At 38.7% G+C, this 22,328-nt stretch overlaps 4 protein-coding genes and 2 long non-coding RNA genes across 13 annotated transcripts; 3 read left to right on the top strand and 3 right to left on the bottom strand.

Annotated features, from left to right (window-relative positions):
• Positions 1–659: 659 nt before the first annotated feature.
• LOC108614243 (uncharacterized) lies at positions 660–6,396 on the bottom strand. Its single transcript, XM_018008274.2, has 7 exons — positions 6,255–6,396; positions 5,351–5,956; positions 4,559–5,287; positions 3,336–3,442; positions 1,991–2,098; positions 1,304–1,921; positions 660–1,229 (listed from the first exon to the last, which is right to left on the bottom strand). Exons 1-7 carry the CDS (start codon positions 6,289–6,291, stop codon positions 960–962), a joined length of 2,475 nt encoding a protein of 824 aa, XP_017863763.1. The 5' UTR covers positions 6,292–6,396; the 3' UTR covers positions 660–959.
• A 171-nt stretch (positions 6,397–6,567) lies between these two features.
• Wbp2 (WW domain binding protein 2) lies at positions 6,568–9,692 on the top strand. Of its 7 annotated transcripts, none has more exons than XR_016269791.1 (8): positions 6,568–6,800; positions 7,174–7,348; positions 7,416–7,779; positions 7,955–8,416; positions 8,487–8,559; positions 8,829–8,875; positions 9,240–9,340; positions 9,407–9,527. XR_016269791.1 is itself a non-coding variant. In XM_089467242.1 (6 exons), the coding sequence occupies exons 1-6, from the start codon at positions 6,568–6,570 to the stop codon at positions 9,449–9,451; spliced, it is 1,299 nt and encodes a 432-aa protein (XP_089323368.1). In that variant the 3' UTR covers positions 9,452–9,692. The 7 variants fall into 7 exon arrangements, 2 of the variants coding, with proteins under 2 accessions (XP_089323368.1, XP_017863769.2); XR_016269789.1 differs by lacking the exon at positions 9,407–9,527 and adding an exon at positions 9,049–9,148 and having other exon boundaries at positions 9,240–9,280; XR_016269790.1 differs by lacking the exon at positions 8,487–8,559.
• A 241-nt stretch (positions 9,693–9,933) lies between these two features.
• On the bottom strand, positions 9,934–11,722 carry LOC108614247 (uncharacterized). The gene is made up of 2 exons (XR_016269793.1): positions 11,589–11,722; positions 9,934–11,254 (listed from the first exon to the last, which is right to left on the bottom strand). It is a non-coding gene; the product is annotated as an uncharacterized LOC108614247 (long non-coding RNA).
• Positions 11,723–11,740: 18 nt separating this feature from the next.
• Positions 11,741–16,412, top strand: Ent3 (equilibrative nucleoside transporter 3). The gene is made up of 3 exons (XM_018008276.2): positions 11,741–12,498; positions 13,110–13,671; positions 13,724–16,412. The coding sequence occupies exons 1-3, from the start codon at positions 12,305–12,307 to the stop codon at positions 14,939–14,941; spliced, it is 1,974 nt and encodes a 657-aa protein (XP_017863765.1). The 5' UTR covers positions 11,741–12,304; the 3' UTR covers positions 14,942–16,412.
• Positions 16,413–17,063: 651 nt separating this feature from the next.
• On the bottom strand, positions 17,064–20,018 carry LOC108614245 (uncharacterized). Its single transcript, XM_018008277.2, has 2 exons — positions 19,883–20,018; positions 17,064–19,818 (listed from the first exon to the last, which is right to left on the bottom strand). The coding sequence occupies exons 1-2, from the start codon at positions 19,883–19,885 to the stop codon at positions 18,103–18,105; spliced, it is 1,719 nt and encodes a 572-aa protein (XP_017863766.1). The 5' UTR covers positions 19,886–20,018; the 3' UTR covers positions 17,064–18,102.
• Positions 19,980–20,826, top strand: LOC149269377 (uncharacterized). Of its 2 annotated transcripts, none has more exons than XR_016269795.1 (2): positions 19,980–20,101; positions 20,316–20,826. It is a non-coding gene; the product is annotated as an uncharacterized LOC149269377 (long non-coding RNA). The 2 variants fall into 2 exon arrangements; XR_016269794.1 differs by having other exon boundaries at positions 20,096–20,232.
• The last annotated feature ends 1,502 nt before the right edge of the window (positions 20,827–22,328 follow it).

Below are 22,328 nucleotides of genomic sequence, written 5' to 3'. Positions count from 1 at the left end.
GAATGAGACAGGAATTCAAGTTTCGATATTTTCGTCATGGCCTTGCACAGGATGTGCGAATGTGAGTAGGCTTGAATGACTGAACTTAACAAGAATGTCAGTGTGCGTGTGCGTGGGCTCTTATGTGTGCAGGGATGCTGTGAGAAACGTTTTGCTTTTGAGTGTCCTTGGCAAAGGACGCTCTCATATTTCGTTAAAGCTTACGCAAGAATCGTAAGCTTGGCACGTAATTGTAGAGCAGTTGCGAAATTTTGACGAAACAACGATAAAAGGCATCATTTTAGGGATAAGCTCTCAATAAGAATATTGAGAGCATTTTTGTGTATAGACGCCCACGTTAAGGTTTTATGGTTTATAATTGGCGAATATGTAAAGGCGAAATAAAATTAATACTTTTGAATACATTTTACATAGAGACTCACTTTTACGTCATACGATCCAGTAATCCAATCTGAGAAACACTTGCATATTAGCTATTAGGAATAGGTAGTCGTAGAGACCATTAAATATATATTTCTATAAGTATCCCAGTGTTTTTTGCTTCGCAGAGTCTCTTAGTTTCTCAAACCCTTTTAAGGTATTTTAACGAGTTTTGTTACCAGGTAAATATAGCATAAAATTTATTGGTTCGTATTACATTAAAAGCAATTTTAGCAACATTTGTTTGGTGTCTTTACATAATGTGCATTATGTATTCAGTATATTTGTGTACATATTGTATTTGTTTACACATTACAATCTAATTGTTAAAATAATTGAAACGGTAGATCTTTGTTGTTGTTGTAATAATTGTTGTCGTTAGTGTAGCTTAACTTAATTACAAGTTCCTACGTTTAGAAAACTGGTCTCATTTCTGTGATTACAACAATCACATTTTTGGTTAACATGTCATTGGCGCTCATTCCTTACTTCTACGTTAATTAGTTAAAGCCTTAATTGTTTTTGTTAACGCCTGTGATTTACTGCGCCGTGGTTGCATTCGCATCCGTAGGTTCGTCGGAAAAACCACAGAATGTCCACTTCGACTGTTCAGACTTGAAAAGATTTGTATATTTTGTGAGTATATTTAGTAGGTCATCGTTGCTCTTTAATTCAAGAGACTTGAGCAACATTCCACGTAAATAGCTGGAAATGCTGTCAATGTCCACGCCATGGGGATGCAGTACCAAATAGGCGGAAGTCAATGCTATAATCTTAGCTTCAAAAAGTGCCAGCGACATTAGCTCATTCTGCAAAAGATAAAAAAAAAGTTAAGTTCAATATCCATCTATCGCATGTATACATCTATGCAATCAGGATCTACCTTTGGAGTGGCCAACGGTTCAACGGTTGTTTGCACTACAGTTTCCATTTTATCAGACTTTAGACTTTCATCCGTTTTGGGCAATTGTTTGGCTTCATCACAAGCCTTTAATGGCTCAGAAGCTGCCTCCAGTTTCTCATCATCCTCAATCTCATGAATTTCGACAACACCGCTTTGATGCTCGATAATGCGTACATCATCGTCCACTTTATCAATATCTATTATTTCTAATTCTATGGCATTTTCTTTCTTTGCAGCTGCTTTGAGATCATCCGCATTTCTACTGCACGAATCACCGCTGCTGTATTCGGGATTTGAAGCAACAGAAGCACTGGTGCTGTATGCTTCCCTGTCTTTTAGTCTATCTGCAGTCTCCTTAATTTTTGTCTTAAGTAACAGCTGCTTTACGCCTGCCTCCTTGAGATTCCTTTCCAGCTGCTCAATGGTTTTGCAGTCTTTTTGCTCGCGCAGCTTTGTTTGCAACAACTGTGTCTGCATGTTACGTATTGTTTCTTGTAACACCTTGATTTGCTTTTCGCGCTGCACACAGTCACTGCGCTCCACTGACATCTCATTACGAATGGCCTCTAATTGACAACGTAGTGAGTCATTCTCATCCTAAAATAGAAGTTAAATAATCAGTAATATAATTAATGTATACAACTTGATTCAATCAATCCCGCTTACTTTTAGTCCATCGCTATCGTAGCGAGTACGTTTGCTGCGCCTCTCGTAGTCGCGCTCGTCATCTGAGATTTCCATTTCATCATCGTCGATTTGGACCGTGCGCAGTTCCTGCATGGCATTTCAAAATTTTTAACTATCATTAAATAGTTCATAAAATAGAGTTATAACATATTTTGTTGCATAACCAGTGTTTACGATGGTAATTTCTATAGCCTAGGTATTATAATTGGTTTGTATATTGAAAATGCATCATACAATTCTCATTTGGCTCTTCGTTTCTCTTTTGGTCCGCTTACTTACCTCGCCACATTCAAAAAGTTCTATTAATTTTAATTGTTTTTATTATGTTCTTATATACTTATTATTTGCATGTAACATGTTAAATGTTGCACAATGAGTTTTATCATAAGATGTTTAGGTTTTACTGTTTACCAACGCAAACGCACAGCCAATCGAACTCAGTAAGTGCCTTAGAAACTTGCAAAATTTTAGCTATATATGAATTATCTGGGTTTGTAATTATTCGAAAATTGAACATATATTACACAAGTTCTTTGGCATTCGGCTACAAGTTAAGTTTAGACTTAAATGGAAATCGAAAGCTTATCGAAAAAAATCGTTATGCAAAAGGTTAGTTAATTTGTCATTGATAAAGAAAGAAATATTGCTATCAATTGTGCCAAATGGAAATATTATAAAATATAATTCTTAAGTATGAAAAGCAGATGAGAAAGCTCTGAAAAAGGGAAACTGTTCCATAAAATCAGAAAATTTCTCTGATTTAATAAAATGTATATTATCTTATATATAAAATTCTCGTATATTTATATATTTTGGGGAACAGTTTCCCTTGATTGCAATTTCAATTATTTACAAAAATAATATATGATTCTAAAAATTAATGATAAATATAAATAGATCAAATAAAGACAAAACAATAAACATGACGCCAATAAGAAAGTGAGTTTTGATTATCAACATATTTTATAGCAAGTTTTAGAGAGACAGATATACGAAAAACATTATTAACAAGTTAAGATGTTAAACATTTGGATTGTCAATCGATCTAATTATCAAATATTAATTAAGCTGAACAATGCAAACAATACCAAATGAATGAAAAATTTCAAGTTGGAAAGCAATATGATATATGTACAGAAACCAACATGCAGAACAGATACGGATACGAAAGGGTGATAACAAAGATACTAATTAATATTTTACGACTAGCAATACTGACAGAACAATAAGAACAGGCACGAGTACCACATGTAGTATGTGTTTAGAACGATATCTGCGTAGCTGAACTTGCCGTAATACATTCTTTGAACAATTTTGTACGTACCGTCGCTAATTTCTTCCATTGGTCGATGTTTTTTCTTTGGGCTTTGGTGAAATGGTCCCAAACCTTCTTGTGACTAGCGGCATTGAACACTTTTTCAATCTGAGTGACTGAACAATAATGCAATAATATATAATAATATTAAGGGAGGACAGAGGGTAGATATTTTTTTTTTTGTTTTTTTTTTTTGTTTGGGTTTCGTTTGGTTTGATTTTTCACCGTTTAACTAGTTTGCGGTTTCTAATAAAATCAATGGAAAATAATAAGTAGAATAAAACTACTTCAGCGTCCCTCGCATAACACAATATTTTGTATAGTTTATATGGTAAAGTACAGTCTAAAAATATTGTACAACAGCTTGTTACCTACATATGTTTATGTATATAGTTATATATATTCAAAGACTTCAATTGCAGTTAGTTGTTAGTTGTTTTCTACAGACAGCCAGAAAGGCGGTTGGTGTCTGGTCCGAAGGCTTTATCGTATATGTCTGTTGGTTTACAAACCTTTGGCCTGGGCTTACACTTTACATATATCTATTTATTCATATGTTAAGTCTTCAGACTTGGCGTACAGTCAGATACAGTAGAATGAGTTACTGCACAGTGGCTCAAACAAACAATGTTGCGATAAAAATGTAATTACTATGGCAGTCATTACACTTACTAATAAAGAAACATATGTTAAGTAATGACGAACTAAGCTTTAAAAGATTTAGTTTTTCTTAGCTATAAAAAATCAAATAATGCAAAACTCTTTACACGTGTCATTAAATTCGATTCAGTTTAAAGTCGTCAAAATAACGAGAGAAATTGCTCATATTCAATTCAATCGAGTCAGAAATCATCTTAATTTGATCGCATCGCCATCGAGTTTCGGCCACTGTGCAGCACTGATGTGACTGAACTTTTACCTGCAGCTTTTGCTTCTTGATTTGCTCCTTCTCCTTGTTTTTGGAATTGTACTTTGAGAGCAAATTTTAGACAGTGAATTCTTGTATGTGGAATTGGTATTATTTTCGCTTTTGAGAGAACGATGACTAGATTGCTAGAAAGTGTGGGTGTGTAAGCGTGTGTGTTCTGTTTAAGTGTGAATTGTATTTAATTGATTGTTCATGATACAGACGCTAGACGCTAACCGGCAACAAAAACAGAAAGAAATGTAAAAGGAGCGCACCTAAAACCCATCTAAATCTACATACTAGACCTGCAAAATGGGCTACTTACATTGTGTTGACATGGTGCCCATTTGTTTGCGATAACATTCACGCGCCTTACGCAGATCCTCCTCGAGCTGCTGCTTATCCGTATGCAGACGCCGCACATGCGCATGTGTGCTTTGGATCATTGAGTAAAAGACGTTCGCATTGCGCTTAGTGCAGTCGCCACGTTCCAGCCAGGCGGTAATAGTTTGTATGGCTTTCACAAACGTTTCGTTATTGCGCAGATGCTCTGCCACTGCGGTAGCCTCATGATCCGTATAATGTGGTATTGGGGGTGGCGATTGTGAACGCATGCGATCCAGCGACATGCGTTCTCTATGACGCTGCTCCCTCTGTAATTGACGCTGCTTACATTCGTAGTCGTACTGATCATCTCGCGCCTGAGCGTAGTCCACATGCAGACGCCCGAAATTCGGGGGCTCATTTTGGCTAGAGATGCGTAGTCGGTAACCCGACAAGTAAATGGCACGATCTATGGCTGCCTCGTGTCGGTAGCGTATATGGCAAAAGTTCTTCTTAGACATGCGTAGTGTGGTGATTTCGCCACATGACTCAAATATCTCTCGAATAACGTCTTCTGTAATGTTCTCTGGCAAGCCACCCACAAACACAGTACGACAGCCCGGCGGACGTTCGCGTATGGTAGGTGGCGGTGCATTCGGGTTGGGTGGAAACAATATGCAATTCTTGGTTTTGATCACTTCTTTCAAGCCGGCAGTATTGCTTGTGCCATCTGCGGAACAAATTACAAGATACATTAGATTACTAACGAAATAGAATATAATTTAATACTTGCCGGTTGCTATAGTACCATCTATTCCCGGTCCAGCCCCATCAGACGGCAGTCCACCAACTGTTGTTGCGGCCACATAGCCAGCTGCATAGTTATGCTGCATTTGTTGCATTGCCGCCATCATCGCGGAGTGATCGAGTAGCATTTGTGCATTAGGATTCGAGGCATTACCTGATGATGACGTTGTGCCACTTGGCGTAGTCGCTGCTACAGCAGCTGCAGCATTTTGTGCGGTAGGAAAGTACAAGTAGCCGGGCGGTGTGTGCATCAAACCATTTAAATAGAGTTGCTGGGCTTCAGGCAGCGATAGAGCTGAGCCTGGCAATTTATCTACAGATTTTACAGCTGCCATGGCCTCTGTTGTTTCCGCATCATTGTCATTTTCCAAATCCATAGGAGCACTGCCCTGTGCGTTGTGCTGCTTCAATTTACTGCTTTTTGCCTTGTTATTTGTTGGGGCGGTTGTTTGTGCCACTGCGCCAATGCTGTTCGTTGCTGTGGGCGTGGCAACGCCAACCGTGCCGGTCGTAATGGCAGCAGCCAGTTGATTAATAAAATTTGGATGATTTGGCAAGCTGACGCCATTTGGCATGCTCCCAAAAACTGGTACTATAACCGGCAGTAGAACACGCCGATATGAAGAAAGAAAAAAAAAAAATACAAATAAAAATCAGCTGTTTACCAGACACGAACTAAACAGTAAAGCAAACGACGCAATATGTACGAACACAAAGCGTAACGTGATAGGTGGTTCGGTATTTTTTTCTATTATGTGTTCTGATTTGTGGTCGGGTCTCTATTTTAGACATAGCAGACGTTTCTCGCAGTAGTTTGAACAAAAAATTATTCATATTTAAGTAGATATCTATACTTTTATGGTAAATTACATACGAAAGCATTGACTTACACATATTATCAGCCAAATTTGCATAATTAAACGCCATTCGAAAATTGTTTTATATGAACTACACGATAAATACCATTTTCAGTATTAGGGTAACGATTTAGTTACGCTGTGTTATAGTTGGGCACGATTTCCAAACAGTTTGCGTTGTAAAAGCATACGTAGTGCGTTTACAATCATTTAAGACTATTTTAAGCAGTCGATTTGTGTTATGAAAATAGTTTAACTAAATTTTGACTCCGGCTGTGCCGTGTAGAAGTGTAAAAGTTTTCTTACATTGATACACAGGGCTGCTGCAAATAACTCCATAACAAAAATGTGGTATTTTTTAGGCATTCCAATGCGGCACCGCTGCACATGTGTACACACTGTTCATGATTCATCAGCTGTCGTTAATTCGAGAAAGTTTAGGTCAAAAACAACAGGAAAGCACAACGTAGTTTACAACAAACTTTTGAAATCTTTGAGAAAATTATTTAAAAAACTATCCAACATGTCGATCAATACGGCACACGCAAATAATGGTGTGCTCATACATGCAGGAGAGTAGTAAGTATAATGAGAACTTCAAGCTTTTGTTGGGGCAACCAGCGAACTCTGACGTCATATAAAAGTACAATATACATACATACATATATTTACATAGGTATCAGTATAATTATATTGTTTTGCTAATTGCAAACGGTACGTTCAAATTTCCTACCGAAGCCGCTAAAAAAAAAACCATTGGATTTGTAAACTTAATTCCAAAATATATAATATGAGCGGATTAGTAAGAAATATGAAATAATTTTGCGAAATTATTTGCCGGAAAACGGTGTTTGACTTCGTGCAGTGGAAACCCCAACAGCTGTATAGAATTAAAAACATTCTGTTATAAAAGAATATCCACAGCTAATCCAAATTTTCTCCTCTTCTATAGCATTCTGTTGCATAGCGACAGCGTCTCAATGGAATTTTCTGGACAGGATAATGACCTGTTCAGAGGCTCTAAGCAAGGACGAGTTTATTTGACGTCACATAGAATGATTTTTAACAGCAAGAAACCAAGCGATGTAATGCAATCGTTTAGCGCACCCTTTGTAGCTCTTTCGGATGTAAGTGTTACATGGCTTTGCTTTTCCAAATCAGACACACTATAATCTGAATCGTATTGCATTTTAGGTTGAAATTGAACAACCCGTTTTTGGAGCCAACTACATTAAGGGCAAGGTCCGTGCCCAGCCTAATGGCAATTATGTGGGCGAGGTTAAGTTCAAGCTGTACTTCAAGTCAGGCGGAGCCATAGAGTATGGTCAAGCGTTGTTGCGGGCTGCTAAGACCGCTCAAAGCAACTTTCATCGTGGCGGTCTTGCTGGCGATGATCCGCCACCATATGCGCCAGCCGGTGCCTGGCATGAGGCTCCACCACCAGCTTACCAGCCACCACCAGGTTATTATGGCTGGTTGCCACAACATGATGCCTTCAGTGGACCGGCACCCAACACTGTTTTTATAAGTGACAATCCTCCGCCGTATCCGGGCATTAGTAAGTTTTGTGTATATGATTTTATCCTTCCCATACTCGGCTTTTGTTCTTGTACATATAACGACATTTGTATTTTAATCGGCCAAAAAATTGAATGCATATTTGTAACACGCTTGCGCATTCTCCAGCTCTAACGCACCTTTGCACAATCCATTTCTTTCTATATCTTTAATAGCACCACCAAACAACCAACCAGCACCACACCCTCCGCAGCAGCAGGAGCAGCAAACTGATCCCACTTGGTATGGTTTTTCAGCACCGCCAGATCAGCAGCCTCAACAACAGCCTGGCTATGGCCCCCAAGCTGGTTGGGGTGGCGGCTATGCACAACCGCCGCCGTACGCAGCATGTAGGCCTGATATGCCACCACAGGCACCTTATAGTGGACCGCCACCCGTAGTTCCCTATGGAGGCTTTAATCCAAATATACCTGGTGGATTTATGCAACCAAGCTTTATTCCGCCTCAGCAACCTGGCGGTTATCCTGGCGCAGCTCCACCACAGCAACCAAACGGTTACCCAGGCGGTGCTCCTCCACAGCAGCCTGGAGGAAACACATCTGCAGGAATGTCTGCTGCCAACGCAGGAGGAAGTAGTGCTGCGGCTAATTTTATGGGCTTCAGCTTGCCACCTGGAAGTTAGTATTTTACATAGAACTTCATCATTCATTTTTAGTGTTGTCCATACTAATTAATCACGCCTCACAGAATGAATTTGGACTCATGTCTGAATGAGCAGTCTGTCAATATCATAAAAACTTTATAAATTAAACATTGAATGGTTGGTAACATTTTCATAACTTTTAATTTTAATTAATCAAATATTGTGAAAATTGTTAAATTAATATTTGAGTAGGAAACAGAGACGAACTGATATTTTTTGCAATCCTTACAATAGATCCCTAGCTGCATAATTTTTGATTTACACTTATCCCTTCATTCTAATTTTTCGTATTTAATTTCTAGAAATCTAACAAGTTACTAAACTCAAAAACACCTTATCAATTATTTGGCATCTGAAATAATTTTATTTCCTTACCTACTCCACAGTGTAAACTGCAAATTCGTGCAAAACTACTTTACAGCCAAGCAAACAAGTAAGATTTTGTAATGCTTTTATTCGTTTCGAACATCATATAAATAACTAAAATTCAGTTGCTTAAATTTTCCAACAAAAGCCGAGCCTATAGTTCCGCAATTTAAACTTGTTTTTAGTAACTTGTATAACGAATTATTCTTTCTTTTTTGATTTTCCATGCAAACTTTGCAGGAACCAGCAGCACGCAATATTATTATTATCCCAATTGTTACCAAGTTGCAAGACCCTTCTGTTTTATACCAATACCAGTTATATATCCATAAAAAGGATTGTAAGACACTCCTCTATTCGTATAAAATACATATTCTGTATGTCTTTTTAATATAAGAATCGAAATACTAACTTCGTATTAATCTACACAGATTCCAAAGAAGCCGAGGCCGCTGCTAGTGCTTATAATACACCCTATAATCAAGGCGGATCCCGCGGACCAGGCCCGAACGATATGCCACCATCATATAATGTGAGTATCCGAAATATTTTTATATTCCACAAAATTATCATTTAATACGATTTCTTGGTTTTCCAGAATTTGCCACCCAGCTACAGCGAAGCCTCGAAGAAGAAACAATAAAACAAGCTTGTCAAAATTTAAAAGATATATTTAACAAAACAGACCAAAACAAAACGGCTCATTCCGATTAGTTAAACACAAAAAAGTATCGTAGTTCTTAAATTACACCTTTTGATTGAGGTCTGTTTCGGCATGTAAAATAATACACAGCATTATTTAAGTAATGTTTGCATTGCTGACAATAATAATACATATTTCTTTGATTAAAGGAAAACAAATGCGGCAATGCGATAACAATTAATTGGCGTATATTTCATTATATTTTTACACACCTCAAAGTCACGATATGTATTGAAAAATAATTAAATTATGTTAAATGCTGTTTGTATTATATATTTTTTATTAGACAAATTTAATATTTAGTCAATGTGAAGTCACAAGATTGCTGTTAAAATATTTGTTTTATTTTGTTTATTTATGTTAATATAATTATTAACATTAAAATATCTGCATAAACGAAAACTATTATTGTTATATCCAAGTAATACAAATAAACATTTTTTAATGGAATAAATATATAATTATAATATTTGATTAAAATGAATTGAAGTTGTTGGACGTTGACCTCGTTCCGTGATGTATGGTGACTTCCTGGCCATCCGCTACTTCAGGAAACTGGGGAATATAAATACATTTAAAGCTGTAAATAGATTGAGAACGCGACAAATGATGGGCTACGCATTAGCTTTATCAAAACTCGTCTTAGCTCATATTTTTAATGTCCATTCGCATGTTGTCTTAGGTCACAGAATCCGGCAACATTAACGATGACTTGCACGATAGCCAGCGACAAGTGCGGGATATCGTTTAAGTTGCAAACTTCTGCACCATACGTTTAATATAAGTGTATCACAGGCTGGTTAATTCACCTTTAGCCATCTTAATTATACTATTACTAATATTTTAGCTGAGCTGATAAACAGAACAACGTGCCATCGTTTTTGCTTTGAGTAGTAGAAAAGAGCCCAAGCTGATTTCTGGGAAAAATATTTGTCTTTTTACTAATGAAAGCATCAACAAATACGGCGAGATGTTCGGTTCTTTTATAGTAATGGTACTTCCTTGCACTTCTTATATTAGTCTGGCCTACCAATTTTATAAAAACCATTTGTGGTTGTACTTTAAGGTCACAGAATCCGGCAACATTAACGATGACTTGCACAATAGCCAGCGACAAGTGCGGGATATCGTTTAAGTTGCAAACTTCTGCGCCACATCTTTAATAACGGCGTTTACAGACTCTAAAATCACTTTTAATTATCTTAATTGTATTCCTGCTGATTTTTCCAACGGAAAAACGCGCCGCTGTCTTTGCTTTGAACAGTGGAAAAGAGCCCATGCTGAGTGGTTGGGAAAAATATTTGTCTTTTTACTATTTAAAGCATCGACGGATACGGCGGGATGTTCTGTTCCTATATACATAGTTGCATATGCATGTCTCATTTGCAAGTCACTTGCATGTATGCATGGGAGGTATATATGTATGTAGATTCATAGATATATAAAGATGTGTATCTGTCTATCAACCCTTTGAACAGGTAATTTAGTATGTATTCAATTTTCAGGTGGATGTCCAGATATTAGATATACACGGATTTTCGAGGGATGTTTGGATACATACAAATCTATATACCACTTTCAAGTAGACGTACTTATGTAAATTAAAATTTGATGGGGGAAAATATCGCAATAATAATTTGATTGGTACATGACGTTTTCTTACCTGGAAAAAGCCGCTATATGATTACCTGTTTTACCTTTTGTTTTACCAATTGCATCGTATCGACCACCTCATCTATACATCTGCGAATAAACATAAGATAAATTGAAATTAGTATTGCATATATATTATTTATTAGTTATAAAAATATTTGATATTTCGAATATTTAAATATATTGTAAACGATTGAAATTAGTTCTCTGTCCAACTAATAAGAAAATTCACAAAATATATGTATGTAAGCAGCAATTTACTGAACAGCTGTCATAGTCCTCAGCCTTAACTGTCATTATTGCAAATTGCAAACGGGAAAACAATTTTAATACCAGATAATATACTTCAAAATTATAAGCACTTTATGTCAATCAATAGTCATAAAAAATGCAGACAAGAAAATTTTGTCATTGTTATACATACACACGTCTGGGAGTGCTTTTTCAGCAGAGCTCAGGAGCGATGTCGACCAGCCAGTCCAACGACCAAAGGATAAGTGACTGCATGTCTGCGCTGCATGGAAAATCAATCATCTGCCTGCCATTTACGCAGTGGCCAATGGCCATTGCGCATGCCGTGGTGAAAAAAGTGTGGTGAAAAGCCTGCTGTAACATTTTCTGCCAACGGATGGCCAGTTAGTTGTGCATGCCTAGTGTACACTTGCGGCATGTTTTCCTAAAATGATAGTCAATAAAAAACAGACGTGGAGACATCAACAATTAAAACAAGTGCATTTGACCACAGCAATAAAATCAAATAGCACTTACGTAAAGTCATAAATGTGAAGCAGCCTTTGGAACAGATTTGTTTTTGCAACATTTACATTGTAATCGATTGGCACAGTGAGTGCAATTTATTGGAGCAACAACTTGTGCCTGCTGTTTATCGATTTGTGTTGGTCAAAACAGCTTGGTTGTTCTCCTGCAGCCTGAAGAGACAGCAAGCACCCTGTATTAGTGCGTATGACGAACTCTCAGCGTTTGGTACTCCCTTCGCTGCAGGCGTGTCGAATCGAACGCGTAAATTATGCAAAAGCCCATTGCATTGCGATACATTTAAATTAAAAACTAAAAAAAAGAAAGATCAAAACAATCGCAACAATAGTTGCGAAATAAAGCAATAGGAAAAACAACAGCAAAATGGACGTAGGCGCACAAGAAACCACATACGAACCACTCGAAGGGCGCAGCGGCCGTGGCTCGGGCTCTGGCATGAGGCATCCAGCGAGCATCGATAGTCCCGAGTATGATACACGCGCCCCCAAGGACCATCGGCATGCCGTCTATCTGGCACTGCTTGCAGCGGGCATAGGATTTGTTTTGCCATACAATAGGTGAGTGCAAAACCAATGTAGAAATTCAAATGTAAAGCAGAATGGGAATGGGGATGTGTGTGTGTGTGTGTGTGAGAATGTGAATTTGAGTGTGTGAATGTGAATGGGCATGTGAATGTGTAGGCGTTGTGTGAATGGGATTTGCACGGGACAAAGATTGATTACGAGCGATTATCATAGTCAGAGTTGACATCAACTTAATTTATGTAGTCGAAAAGTAATTTATTAGGATTAATTTGCGCACTTGAGTGAGTCTTCATAAATGTTGTTGGTAATGTGATTGTTGATAGTTAATAACAATTTTATTCTGTTTATTTATTGCATAAATACATTTATATTTATTTAATTTTTATATGTTATAATATTACAATATATATAATAAATAAATTTATATTTAAAAATAATATTGATTACTGTGTATTTATGCTTTGTTTTAGAATTTATTTTAAATGTAATTTTACACATATTTTTATTTTATTATTTTTAATTAAAACGCATAATTTATATTTTCAACAATTAGGTGTAAGTAAATAAATGTAAATTAAAATATAATTCAACTACCACATAGAATAATTTAAACCACGTCTATTTTTAATCTATCTTTTGTTTAGTTTCATAATCGCTGCGGATTATTGGCAAGGTCGCTTTCCCGGCCGTCCCGTGGCGCTGGACATGTCCATGACGTACATCTTTGTGGCCTTCATCACGGTTTTGTTTAACAACATTGTGCTCTCATTGGCACCATTCCAGACGCGCGTGCTCTTTGGCTACATGGTGTCCTTTACCACATTGATCTTTGTGGCCGTCTGCGAGGTGGCCTGGCACATGTTCGCCACGAATACGGCGTATGTGGTGAACATGTCGGCTGTGGCACTGACAGCCATTGGCTGCACTGTGCAGCAGTCCAGCTTCTATGGATTCGCCTCGATGCTGCCCAAGCAATACACACAGGCTGTGATGGCTGGCGAGAGCATTGCGGGATTTCTGGTGTCTTCCAATCGCGTGGTTACCAAATTGCTCATCAACAATGATCGCGTCTCGACGGTCATCTTCTTTCTGACATCCACGCTGTATATACTCTTCAGTTACCTGCTGCACTTGGCCACCATCAATTCGCCATTTGTGCGATTCCACGTGGAGGCGTGCTCCAAGATCGTCTTGCGACCGGATGACGTGAGTGAAAAGGAAGAGAAATCTGTATATTATTCATAAATTCTTTTTGTAGCAAGAGATCGATGGTGCCACCACCAGCGCCAAGTACGGCGTTCTTTCCATGGATGGCACTACGACAACCACATCAGCTGGACCCCATCATTCCAACTCGAATACAGCCAATACGCTGAGCTTCAGCAATCCTGTCTATGAACTGTCTAATCCCACGGCTGGAGAGAGCATCATTGAGGGCCTGGGACAAATGCCCGAGCTGCCAGGCACACCGCATGAGCCGGCTACACCCACAACTGTCGCCTTCAAGGTGGAACATGTGATAACGCCACGTCGCTGTCGACCCAGCAAGTTGGGCGATATACGTGAGGGATTTGTGACGCGCTGGCGTGTGGCCCAGGTTATCTATCCGTACATGGTGTGCATTGCATTGGCCTACTGTGTGACGCTTTCCCTGTATCCCGGCATCGAGGTGGAGGTCAATTCGTGCTCCCTGCGCACCTGGATGCCTGTCCTACTGATGTTCTGCTTCAATACTTCAGACGTCATTGGCAAGATACTGGCGGCCAGTCCATATCCCTGGTCGCGTCGTCAGCTGATTCTGTTGTCCGGATTGCGCATTGTGTTGGTGCCGTTGTTTCTGCTGTGTTGTGCACCGCGACATCGCCCGATCATCTCTGGAGAGACGGCGCCCTTTCTCTTCACCATTGCACTGGGCATCAGCAATGGCCTGGCAGGCAGCTTGCCCATGATGTTGGCACCGGCCAAGGTGCCGGGCACCCTCAAAGAAGTCACCGGCAACATAATGACACTATCCTACAATATTGGACTCACAGCAGGCTCCATGATTGGCTACCTGTTCGAGAACATGTTGGGCCCCCAGCTGGAGAATCCGTGTCCCATGTATCCATATACGCCACCCACCGGCATGCTGGATCACTACCACGGCCATCTGCCCCCGCTGCTGCCCACCACCAGCTCAACACTGGCAGCAAACACAACACTTGCTCCATTCTTGCTCAACACCACCATGGCCAGCATCAGCAGCACAGAGACAAGCTCCACCAGCGCCGTGTCCGTGCCCGCCCTGGCCACAGTGATCACCACCACGGCTCTGGCCCTGTATAGCACTGTAGCAACCACCAGCACGGAGTTGATCAATGCCACGGTCACCACGATGCTGTCGGCGGTCTCCTCATCGGTTGGCGATATGAGTGGAGAGCTGGGAGGCAGCACAACAGATCCCCAAACGCCCGAGGCACTCTTGCAGGAGATCTAAGTTGGACTCCAGTTTAAATATATGTTTGTGCAGACTTAAAAGTATCTACAAGATACATTTTAAATAACCCCTTGGATCTCAGACGATCTGGAAATGATACGACCGATAAGTCCATATGTATGTCCATATATATTTGTACGAGTGTGGTCTGAGAGATATCCACAATGAACGACTTGAACGACAAGATGAAGCAGATAGAAAAACCTGAATTATTATAGTTGATATTTTATGTCAGTTCGTAAACTTGTCAGACTACCCTCGTATGTATACAGTGCAAGTGGGAACGAAAAGAGTTAAATCTCTCACAATAAGGCTTTACGTCGATAGCGAAACTCATTTTCTTCAAATGCATGACAAATGCAAATAGATCAGATCGTAAGACATATAATAGAAAATCTATCAAATTATCTCTGTACTTGTTTCAAATACTCGTACTGCTAATAGTATTTAAAAAACTTTAATTATTTTGTTAACATATACTCAAATTAAGAGCTCTAATATCCAAGTTAATTTCGAGTTAGGTAAGAAAGCACAGTTAGATAAGAGAATTCTATATGTGTGTGTGCCTGTGCCTGTGTGCGTGTGCAAATCTATCTATGTCTCTGCGTGTGTGTGTAAGTGTGTTTGTGTGCCTATGTATGTATATTAGGTTATGGATAATACGGAAATATGCATATTGTTGGTTAAAGATCACGAATATTTTTATAAAGAACGCTAGTCATAATTGTTGTGAGGGCTATATGCATATAAACATATACATATATAATACATATGAATAATATATATGCGTATGTGTATATTAATTATTAATCAGTTATTGGCGATGCAGGACTTTGGGTGTATTTTGATCTCGAAAAATTAACATTTCGAGTATAGTTTGCTAAAAAATGTATTGAATGATTAATGATTGATGATGGAATAGTAAATGTTATTTGTTTTTTTCGAGTGCTAGTTAGCTTTAATAATACTCTAAAACAAAAGTAAGGCACAAAAAAAAAAAAAAAAACAGTCGAACTTTGAAGCTAGCTATAGAGAATCCGTTCCAAAATAGTAACAAATTTCGATGTGTATCTATACACAAATATGCATACATATGTATGGATATATAGATGTATGTATATGTGCTAATATTGATGTGTATATAAGTATATTACGGCCTTAATCTCATTTGCTCTTTTAGTTGCAATGTTATTACAAATCGAAGTGAAGTTTTCAAAAATATTTTAGCAAAACTTTTAGCAACAATACCTTTACTATAATAAAGTGCGTTTAACTGTAATAATTATAATGCAGACATATGTTAAAGAGAAATTTAAGAAAATTTTCGAAAGAAAAACAATAAAATTATGAAGAAAAAAAAATATCTAAGTATATATATAAATTTTTATTTGATTAATTTGATAGATTTTATTGTTAATATTTTTAAATTATTTGTACTCTTTACATTTTAAATAAAAATGTTGACATTAAATAGCCAAATATTTTTATATCAATAAAATTCATATTGTTTAAGGAGATTCAACAGAAAATTGTTGGAATTTTAGGGAAATAATTACTAGCGAGAATTTCATAAAAATTAATGTTCTCTTTATGATAGTTTCTATAAATTCCAAAAGAGCTGCTCGACTAACTATAAAACATTGCCGCCATCTTTTGTACAATTCAAATATTTTTGTTTCACTGTGCCGCCATCTTTAAAGAATTTTATTTCGAAATATTGCCATAAGTCCTGTGGCTATAATTATAAGACATTTAGTGGTATATTTGGTTCATATGCCCCTCCTGGGAAATTCTTTGCAAATGAATTAAACATCCCTTTTTTGAGTTGAGGGGTGCCAATTTAGGACTTTTTGTTCTTATACTTTTGCGCATATTCGAACAAAACCATTATACCCTGATTTCCCATTTTCAATGTTTTCAGGGTATAAAAAGGAAATATACAATTGTTTAAGTGCTTGGCGCGAAATTTAAATGTTTTGCCCAATGAGATTTGAATGTTTTTAAAGAGATTTTGGATATTTCCTTAAACTAGCGCTCTAAAAATTTAATGCTGAGATAAAAATAATAATTTGTGTATAGAAATAAGAATAAATATAATAAAAAATCCTATACATAAACAAAATAATTTATTAAAGTCTGCTTTATTTTCGTTTTTTTTGTGTACATCATGGGGGTTTTATTTTTCATTTAAATGTAAAATATTGACGTATAATTGGAGTTTTGATTTTATTCTAATTGTATTTTAGATTCGCGCCGGGGCAGGTGTCTGAATAAATTTGCTGTTTGTCTGGGCCCGAATGAATACAAATGAAATAAATTAGGCAGCATCCAGCAGGAGTCCAAGTCGAAGCGGATGCGTAAGGAGCCGCGTCAACTTATGCTACATTCAAATTGAAGTGCTATTTAGGTAATTTGATGTTTTGTGCACACGAAACGGGTATGCTGAGTTTGTATGAATGTGTGCAACAGCTGAGATGGAATTCAAGAGAGTTTTTATTCTTGAATAAACAATTTCTAAGTTAACAGCTGCAGCAATGGGTATTCGACCTTGTCTTTATTTATATTTGATATATTTTCTGCCCTCACCAAAATGAAAATCAATGAATTTCCATTTTCCATTTTCTTTTCCAATTCGTTTTTCCTTATGTGCAGCCAACAGGCTGAGTCGGCAGATATCCCGCAATTAAACGTATTTTGAGTGGTAAACACAACTGGACATTTGCATTCGAGGACCTTTGGGTGTTTTTTTTTTTTTAGGGTGGACCAGGTAGCAGCCGCTAAGCCTTATCTACACACAAGCAGGCTGGGGCAAATAACTTACCCACTAACAAGGCGGAAACTTGGAGCAGCGGGTAGGTGTTGGTGTTGCACGTGAAGTTGAAACTTTTATCGATTGGTAAAGTTCGCACATTGCCTACATTTGGGCGCCTTTGACGTCGATGGGTCGCCCCATCAAAAAGGTGTTCCATTTATTGGCTGTGTCGGTGTCATTGCCCTGGAACGAGCCACAACTTTGGAGCTGCTGCACTGCGCCATGTGAGTTGATGGGTGAGTATTCAAATTTGTGCTAAAGCTGATATCTGTAATGATGTATAATTATTATATTTATGTATTTGTCAGATATGTGAAATCGGACTCCGAGGCAACTACGATGATTCCCCTCAGTTACTTTCTGCACTTCCTGCGCTATCTTCGCTGTCTTCGCTGCTGGTCAGTTGCAGGTCAGACCAGAGCGTTGAATTCATCGTTTTTAAAGCAGCTTCATTTGAAGTGGGAGTGGGAGCGGGAGTGGGAATGGCAGCTGCAGCTGCTCCTGCAGCAGCATCTAGGTCCTTAACTGCATTAGCATCAGTTTCTGCAACTGCATTAGCATTAGTTTCTACAACTGCAGCTGCACCAGCAGCTGCATCCGATTCGTCATCTGTATCTGTAGAAGATTCTACATCTGTTTCCGAATCTGATTCTTCATCTTCCTCTGCATCTACAGCCTTAACTGCATTCGCATTAGCATCTGCACCCACTGCTGCAGCAGCTTTAGCATCTGCATCTGATTCATCATCCGCATCTGAAACTGATTCATCATCTGGATCTGCATCTGCTTCTGCTCCTGCATCTGAATCTGCATCTGATTCCTCATCTGCATTTGCACCTGTATTTCTATCTCTATCTCTATCTCCATCTCTTTCTCCATCTCCATTTGCATCTGCATCTGAATCGGAATCTGCATCCATGCTGGCACAATCGTTTTTAAAAACTTGTACTGCCGGATTCTCTTCTTCCATGGGCTCATCCTCATCGTCGGACTGCTCGGATGACTGCTCCTCACTGCTCTCATCTGGGAGTTTATTGTAAAATATTTGTGCTTCCCTCCTTCTATCGTCTCTAGTTGTTTCAACCTTGCGTCCCGTCGATAGCTTCGCTTTGAGTTTGTCGGCGGTGGCCTCGAACGCGTTGATCAGGCCCTTGGCACGGTTGGCCTTGTCCTTGGTGTAAGACTTGAGGCAGTGCTCCACGCTGCTCTCAGCTCTCTTGAGTGCATGGAGCACCTCGGTTATATCGCGTTTGTCCATTTTCAAAGTCGAGTCGGCCGCGGCCGCCGACTTATTGCCATCGAGCTCGCGAGACCACTTGCAGCTCGCCAAGTACTGTTGTGTGTCCTGATCACAGGTCCTGTGGAAGAGCTCGTGGAACGTCCTAATGTGGTTGTCGAAGTTCTTGAAGATGCCCGTCACCTCAAAGCGGAACTCCTCGATGGTCTTGAAGTAGAATCTATCCACTTTCTGCGACAGGCAATCGAACTTAGCCCTAAAGTATTTGCAGATGCTCGGGTCATCCTCCTTGGAGATAGCTATATGCAGCTTGGCCAGGTGCTCCTGGCACTGCCGCTGCACGATTTCCGATGCCTTCTCGTAGCCATGCTGTCGGCCGGGGGCACGCGGATCCTTGGTGCTGGGCTTCTCCTCGCCCTTGGGCATCTTATTGAGCACGCGATGAAAGAACTTCTCCAGCTTCTGACAGTTGCGGTAAACCACATCCCCCGGGCGATTGAACGTGAAGCAGTTGCTAATGACCAATTGGAAGTCACTGATCAGATCGTCCACGCGATGGTAGTAGCGATTCTGCACCCGCTTGATAATCGTGCCCACGTCCATCGGGCGCTTTATGACGGTGTAGTAGTTGGGCACCTGCAGTATCGCTGTGTCCACGGGCTCCATGAAGTCCATGGCAAACTTCTTAGTGACCAGCTCGTCGAGCAGATACTTCCGCAAATAGTGTATTTTATTGGTGTACATACCAGCTTCGCCTGGCTCCGGCATCACCTCCGGCTGCACTCGAGTCGGCAACTTAATGCTAGGCATCGGTAGATTATACGACTCCTGCAGGAAAAAAAAAGCAGATTGGGGAAAATTTGATATTAGAAATAAAAGTTAATTAACTTACCATTTCAAGAAAAAATTAAATATTATTTGAAAGCGAGATGTTGCTGCTTGAAGTGAATTTGAGCTTCTGAGAAATTATTTAGCAGCTGTGAAAGTCAAGGACTGCTAGACGATTCAAGTTGTGCTTTGGCCCAGACTATCGATAAGAGTGCGATGCAACACTAGATGTCAGACAGTTCTTGGTGTAAATACACTATATGCTATAGCAGATCTTAACAAGGTATCAACATAATATATTGGCAGTAATGGAATGAAGTGAAAAGCAGCTTTGATATACATAGTTGCAACGATAGTTCCAGTAGCGATATTTAGATATTTTTAATGTTGCTATAAACAAAATTCAAGTTTAAAGTTCGAATTGACAGTTTACTGAACAACAACAAAAGGATAGAAATGTTAATTTTTTCTTTTTTTTTTCCCCATTTACTTGTCAGAATTTGGAGACTTTTGGAATTCCTAAAAAGAAAAAAGGGCTCGAGACTTGTAGCGCCATGTGCACGGCCCTTGAGTCGCATTGAGTCCTAAGTAGGGTCAGCCACACGCAGAGGAGGAGGAGGAGCGCACTTAAAAAATTCAAGTTTTTGACTGGGTACAGCTATGCCGCTTGTCGAGAATAATTGTTTGTCTAACTGGTTAGTCTTGCGGCTAGAGGACTCCTACAGGATATCCACTTACATGTTACTCTATGCAGTGTTTGAGCTGGACGCCAATTTCGCTGAATCTGGATTTGTATATTGGTAGCGGCTCCGTTTTATTATTATAGTCTAACGAAATTATAGGAATTGTAATCGGACACGAAGATATGCTTGGTATAGAAGCAATAGATGCAAATTAGCTGTAAACTAAGAAGGAATCATTTCGATGCCAGTCACACTGCGACTTATCACTTTTGTTAAGCTGATTATATTTTTCATGAAATAAAGTATTTACTAATTTCTTCTTTGATTCAAAGTTTTAATCGCAGCGCAATTAGTTGGCTAATCTAAGCATTGAAGCGGGCTCAGGCATTGCATTGCTTAATAATATACTTGGGAGCGCAGCTGAGCATCGACAACAACAATTACAACGATTAGAGCGGTTAAGTCTGGTGTTCGGCGGGTTGTTGTGTTGCTGTGCAATTACATGACAGCAGCGATAGCAGAAATTGCAAAAGCAACAACAACATTACGAATTACGATAATAATTTCCATTTCTAATTTCCTCACCATGCCAAAGGACTTTGCTGTTGCCAACTACCAGGAGGACCTGCTGCTGCTGCTGCTGCAGCTGCCTCCTCCGCCTTCTTGGCCGTGTTTCCGGTAGCAACAGCAACAAGCAATAACCCCAATAGTACAAGCAACAACAACAACACCGACGGCAGCAGCAAAAGTAGAAGGACGCGCCAGACGTTGGCATAATTCCAGAACTACAGAAATCTAACAAAATGCAAATGCAATCATTGATTTTTCAGCTTATAAACGAAATGTGCATCGCATGTATTTGTTTGTGCAGAACATTGGCCCAATTGTTCCTATTAAAGGAACTATAACAAGGCCTACCAGAAAGACAGACAACATTAATGCAAGGGCAAAAATAATACTAAAATAAGAGTAAAATAATCAGAAAAATTATATATGAAATAATCTTTCAATTTTAAAACAATATATGAGTAATAGAAAAACAAATTTATACATAAACAATATATATTTTCGACAAATATATATAGAATTATGTTGAAATTTATTCAGAAAAACATATATTAAAATATAAAATTAAATAAAATAATTTTGCCTTGCATATCAGGTAAATTAATGTAATTCTCTGCGTAGATTAAGTTTTCAATAAGGTAACGGTGCGCTAAGCTGTAAATAAAAAAAATTTATAATTTCTCTTAAAAAAAAAGACAAATATATATAGAATTATATTAATATTTATTCAGAAAAGTTTATATATTAAAATATAAAATTAAGTAAAATAATTTTGCTTACCTCGCTTGTCAATTGATATTGAAAATCCCTAGGCACTTTCTTGTAAAATCTGCTTCCTCCTTTTATACCCTGCTTCCTCCATTTATACTTTGCTTCCTCCATTTTTCTTCGTCCCACGACTGCTCCGTCCGCACCACACAATTTCACAAGTCCAACTGAACTCTAATTGCCATGTGCAGCTTTATTTATACCGCTTTGGCTCTAGTTATGCGATCATGCATGTATGATCTCGATGTACGTCACACTCCGCTCTCACAGACTCAACTAAAACGTATTTGCTCGCTCTTCTGCTTGCGGTCGCATATGTATGCATGTAAATGCAGGATCTTCAGCTCAGTTTTTCTCACCAACACAGACGCACATACGTAAACAACAGAAGAGAACAGTGACACTGCACTGCTGTTCAAAGGCTTAGCTAAAATGTATTCGTAGTGGGCAGCTTTATTTATACTGCTGTCTCTTCTCTTTTACATACTCTCC

This window comes from Drosophila arizonae, chromosome 4, assembly GCF_054131065.1.
Source record: "Drosophila arizonae isolate 15081-1271.41 chromosome 4, UAZ_ARI_1.0, whole genome shotgun sequence".
In the NCBI taxonomy this organism is placed as follows: domain Eukaryota; kingdom Metazoa; phylum Arthropoda; class Insecta; order Diptera; family Drosophilidae; genus Drosophila; species Drosophila arizonae.
The sequence above is the reverse complement of the archived record's forward strand: the minus strand, read 5'-3'. Positions and strand labels throughout refer to the sequence as shown.

What these genes read in the sequence shown, in the direction of transcription:
- LOC108614243 (XM_018008274.2), bottom strand. Translation starts at nt 6,291, where the DNA reads ATGGCGTTTAATTATGCAAATTTGGCTGATAATATGT. An exon ending in ACGATAGCGATGGACTAAAA is followed by an intron (nt 1,922 to 1,990) that starts GTAAGCGGGATT and finishes CTTCTATTTTAG; the next exon opens with GATGAGAATGACTCACTACG. An exon ending in AACCGTTGGCCACTCCAAAG is followed by an intron (nt 1,230 to 1,303) that starts GTAGATCCTGAT and finishes TATCTTTTGCAG; the next exon opens with AATGAGCTAATGTCGCTGGC.
- Ent3 (XM_018008276.2), top strand. Translation starts at nt 12,305, where the DNA reads ATGGACGTAGGCGCACAAGAAACCACATACGAACCACTCGAAGGGCGC. An exon ending in TTTGTTTTGCCATACAATAG is followed by an intron (nt 12,499 to 13,109) that starts GTGAGTGCAAAA and finishes TCTTTTGTTTAG; the next exon opens with TTTCATAATCGCTGCGGATT. An exon ending in TCGTCTTGCGACCGGATGAC is followed by an intron (nt 13,672 to 13,723) that starts GTGAGTGAAAAG and finishes TTCTTTTTGTAG; the next exon opens with CAAGAGATCGATGGTGCCAC.
- Wbp2 (XM_018008280.2), top strand. Translation starts at nt 6,568, where the DNA reads ATGTGGTATTTTTTAGGCATTCCAATGCGGCACCGCTGCACATGTGTA. An exon ending in CTCATACATGCAGGAGAGTA is followed by an intron (nt 6,801 to 7,173) that starts GTAAGTATAATG and finishes CCTCTTCTATAG; the next exon opens with CATTCTGTTGCATAGCGACA. An exon ending in ATATGCCACCATCATATAAT is followed by an intron (nt 9,341 to 9,406) that starts GTGAGTATCCGA and finishes TTGGTTTTCCAG; the next exon opens with AATTTGCCACCCAGCTACAG.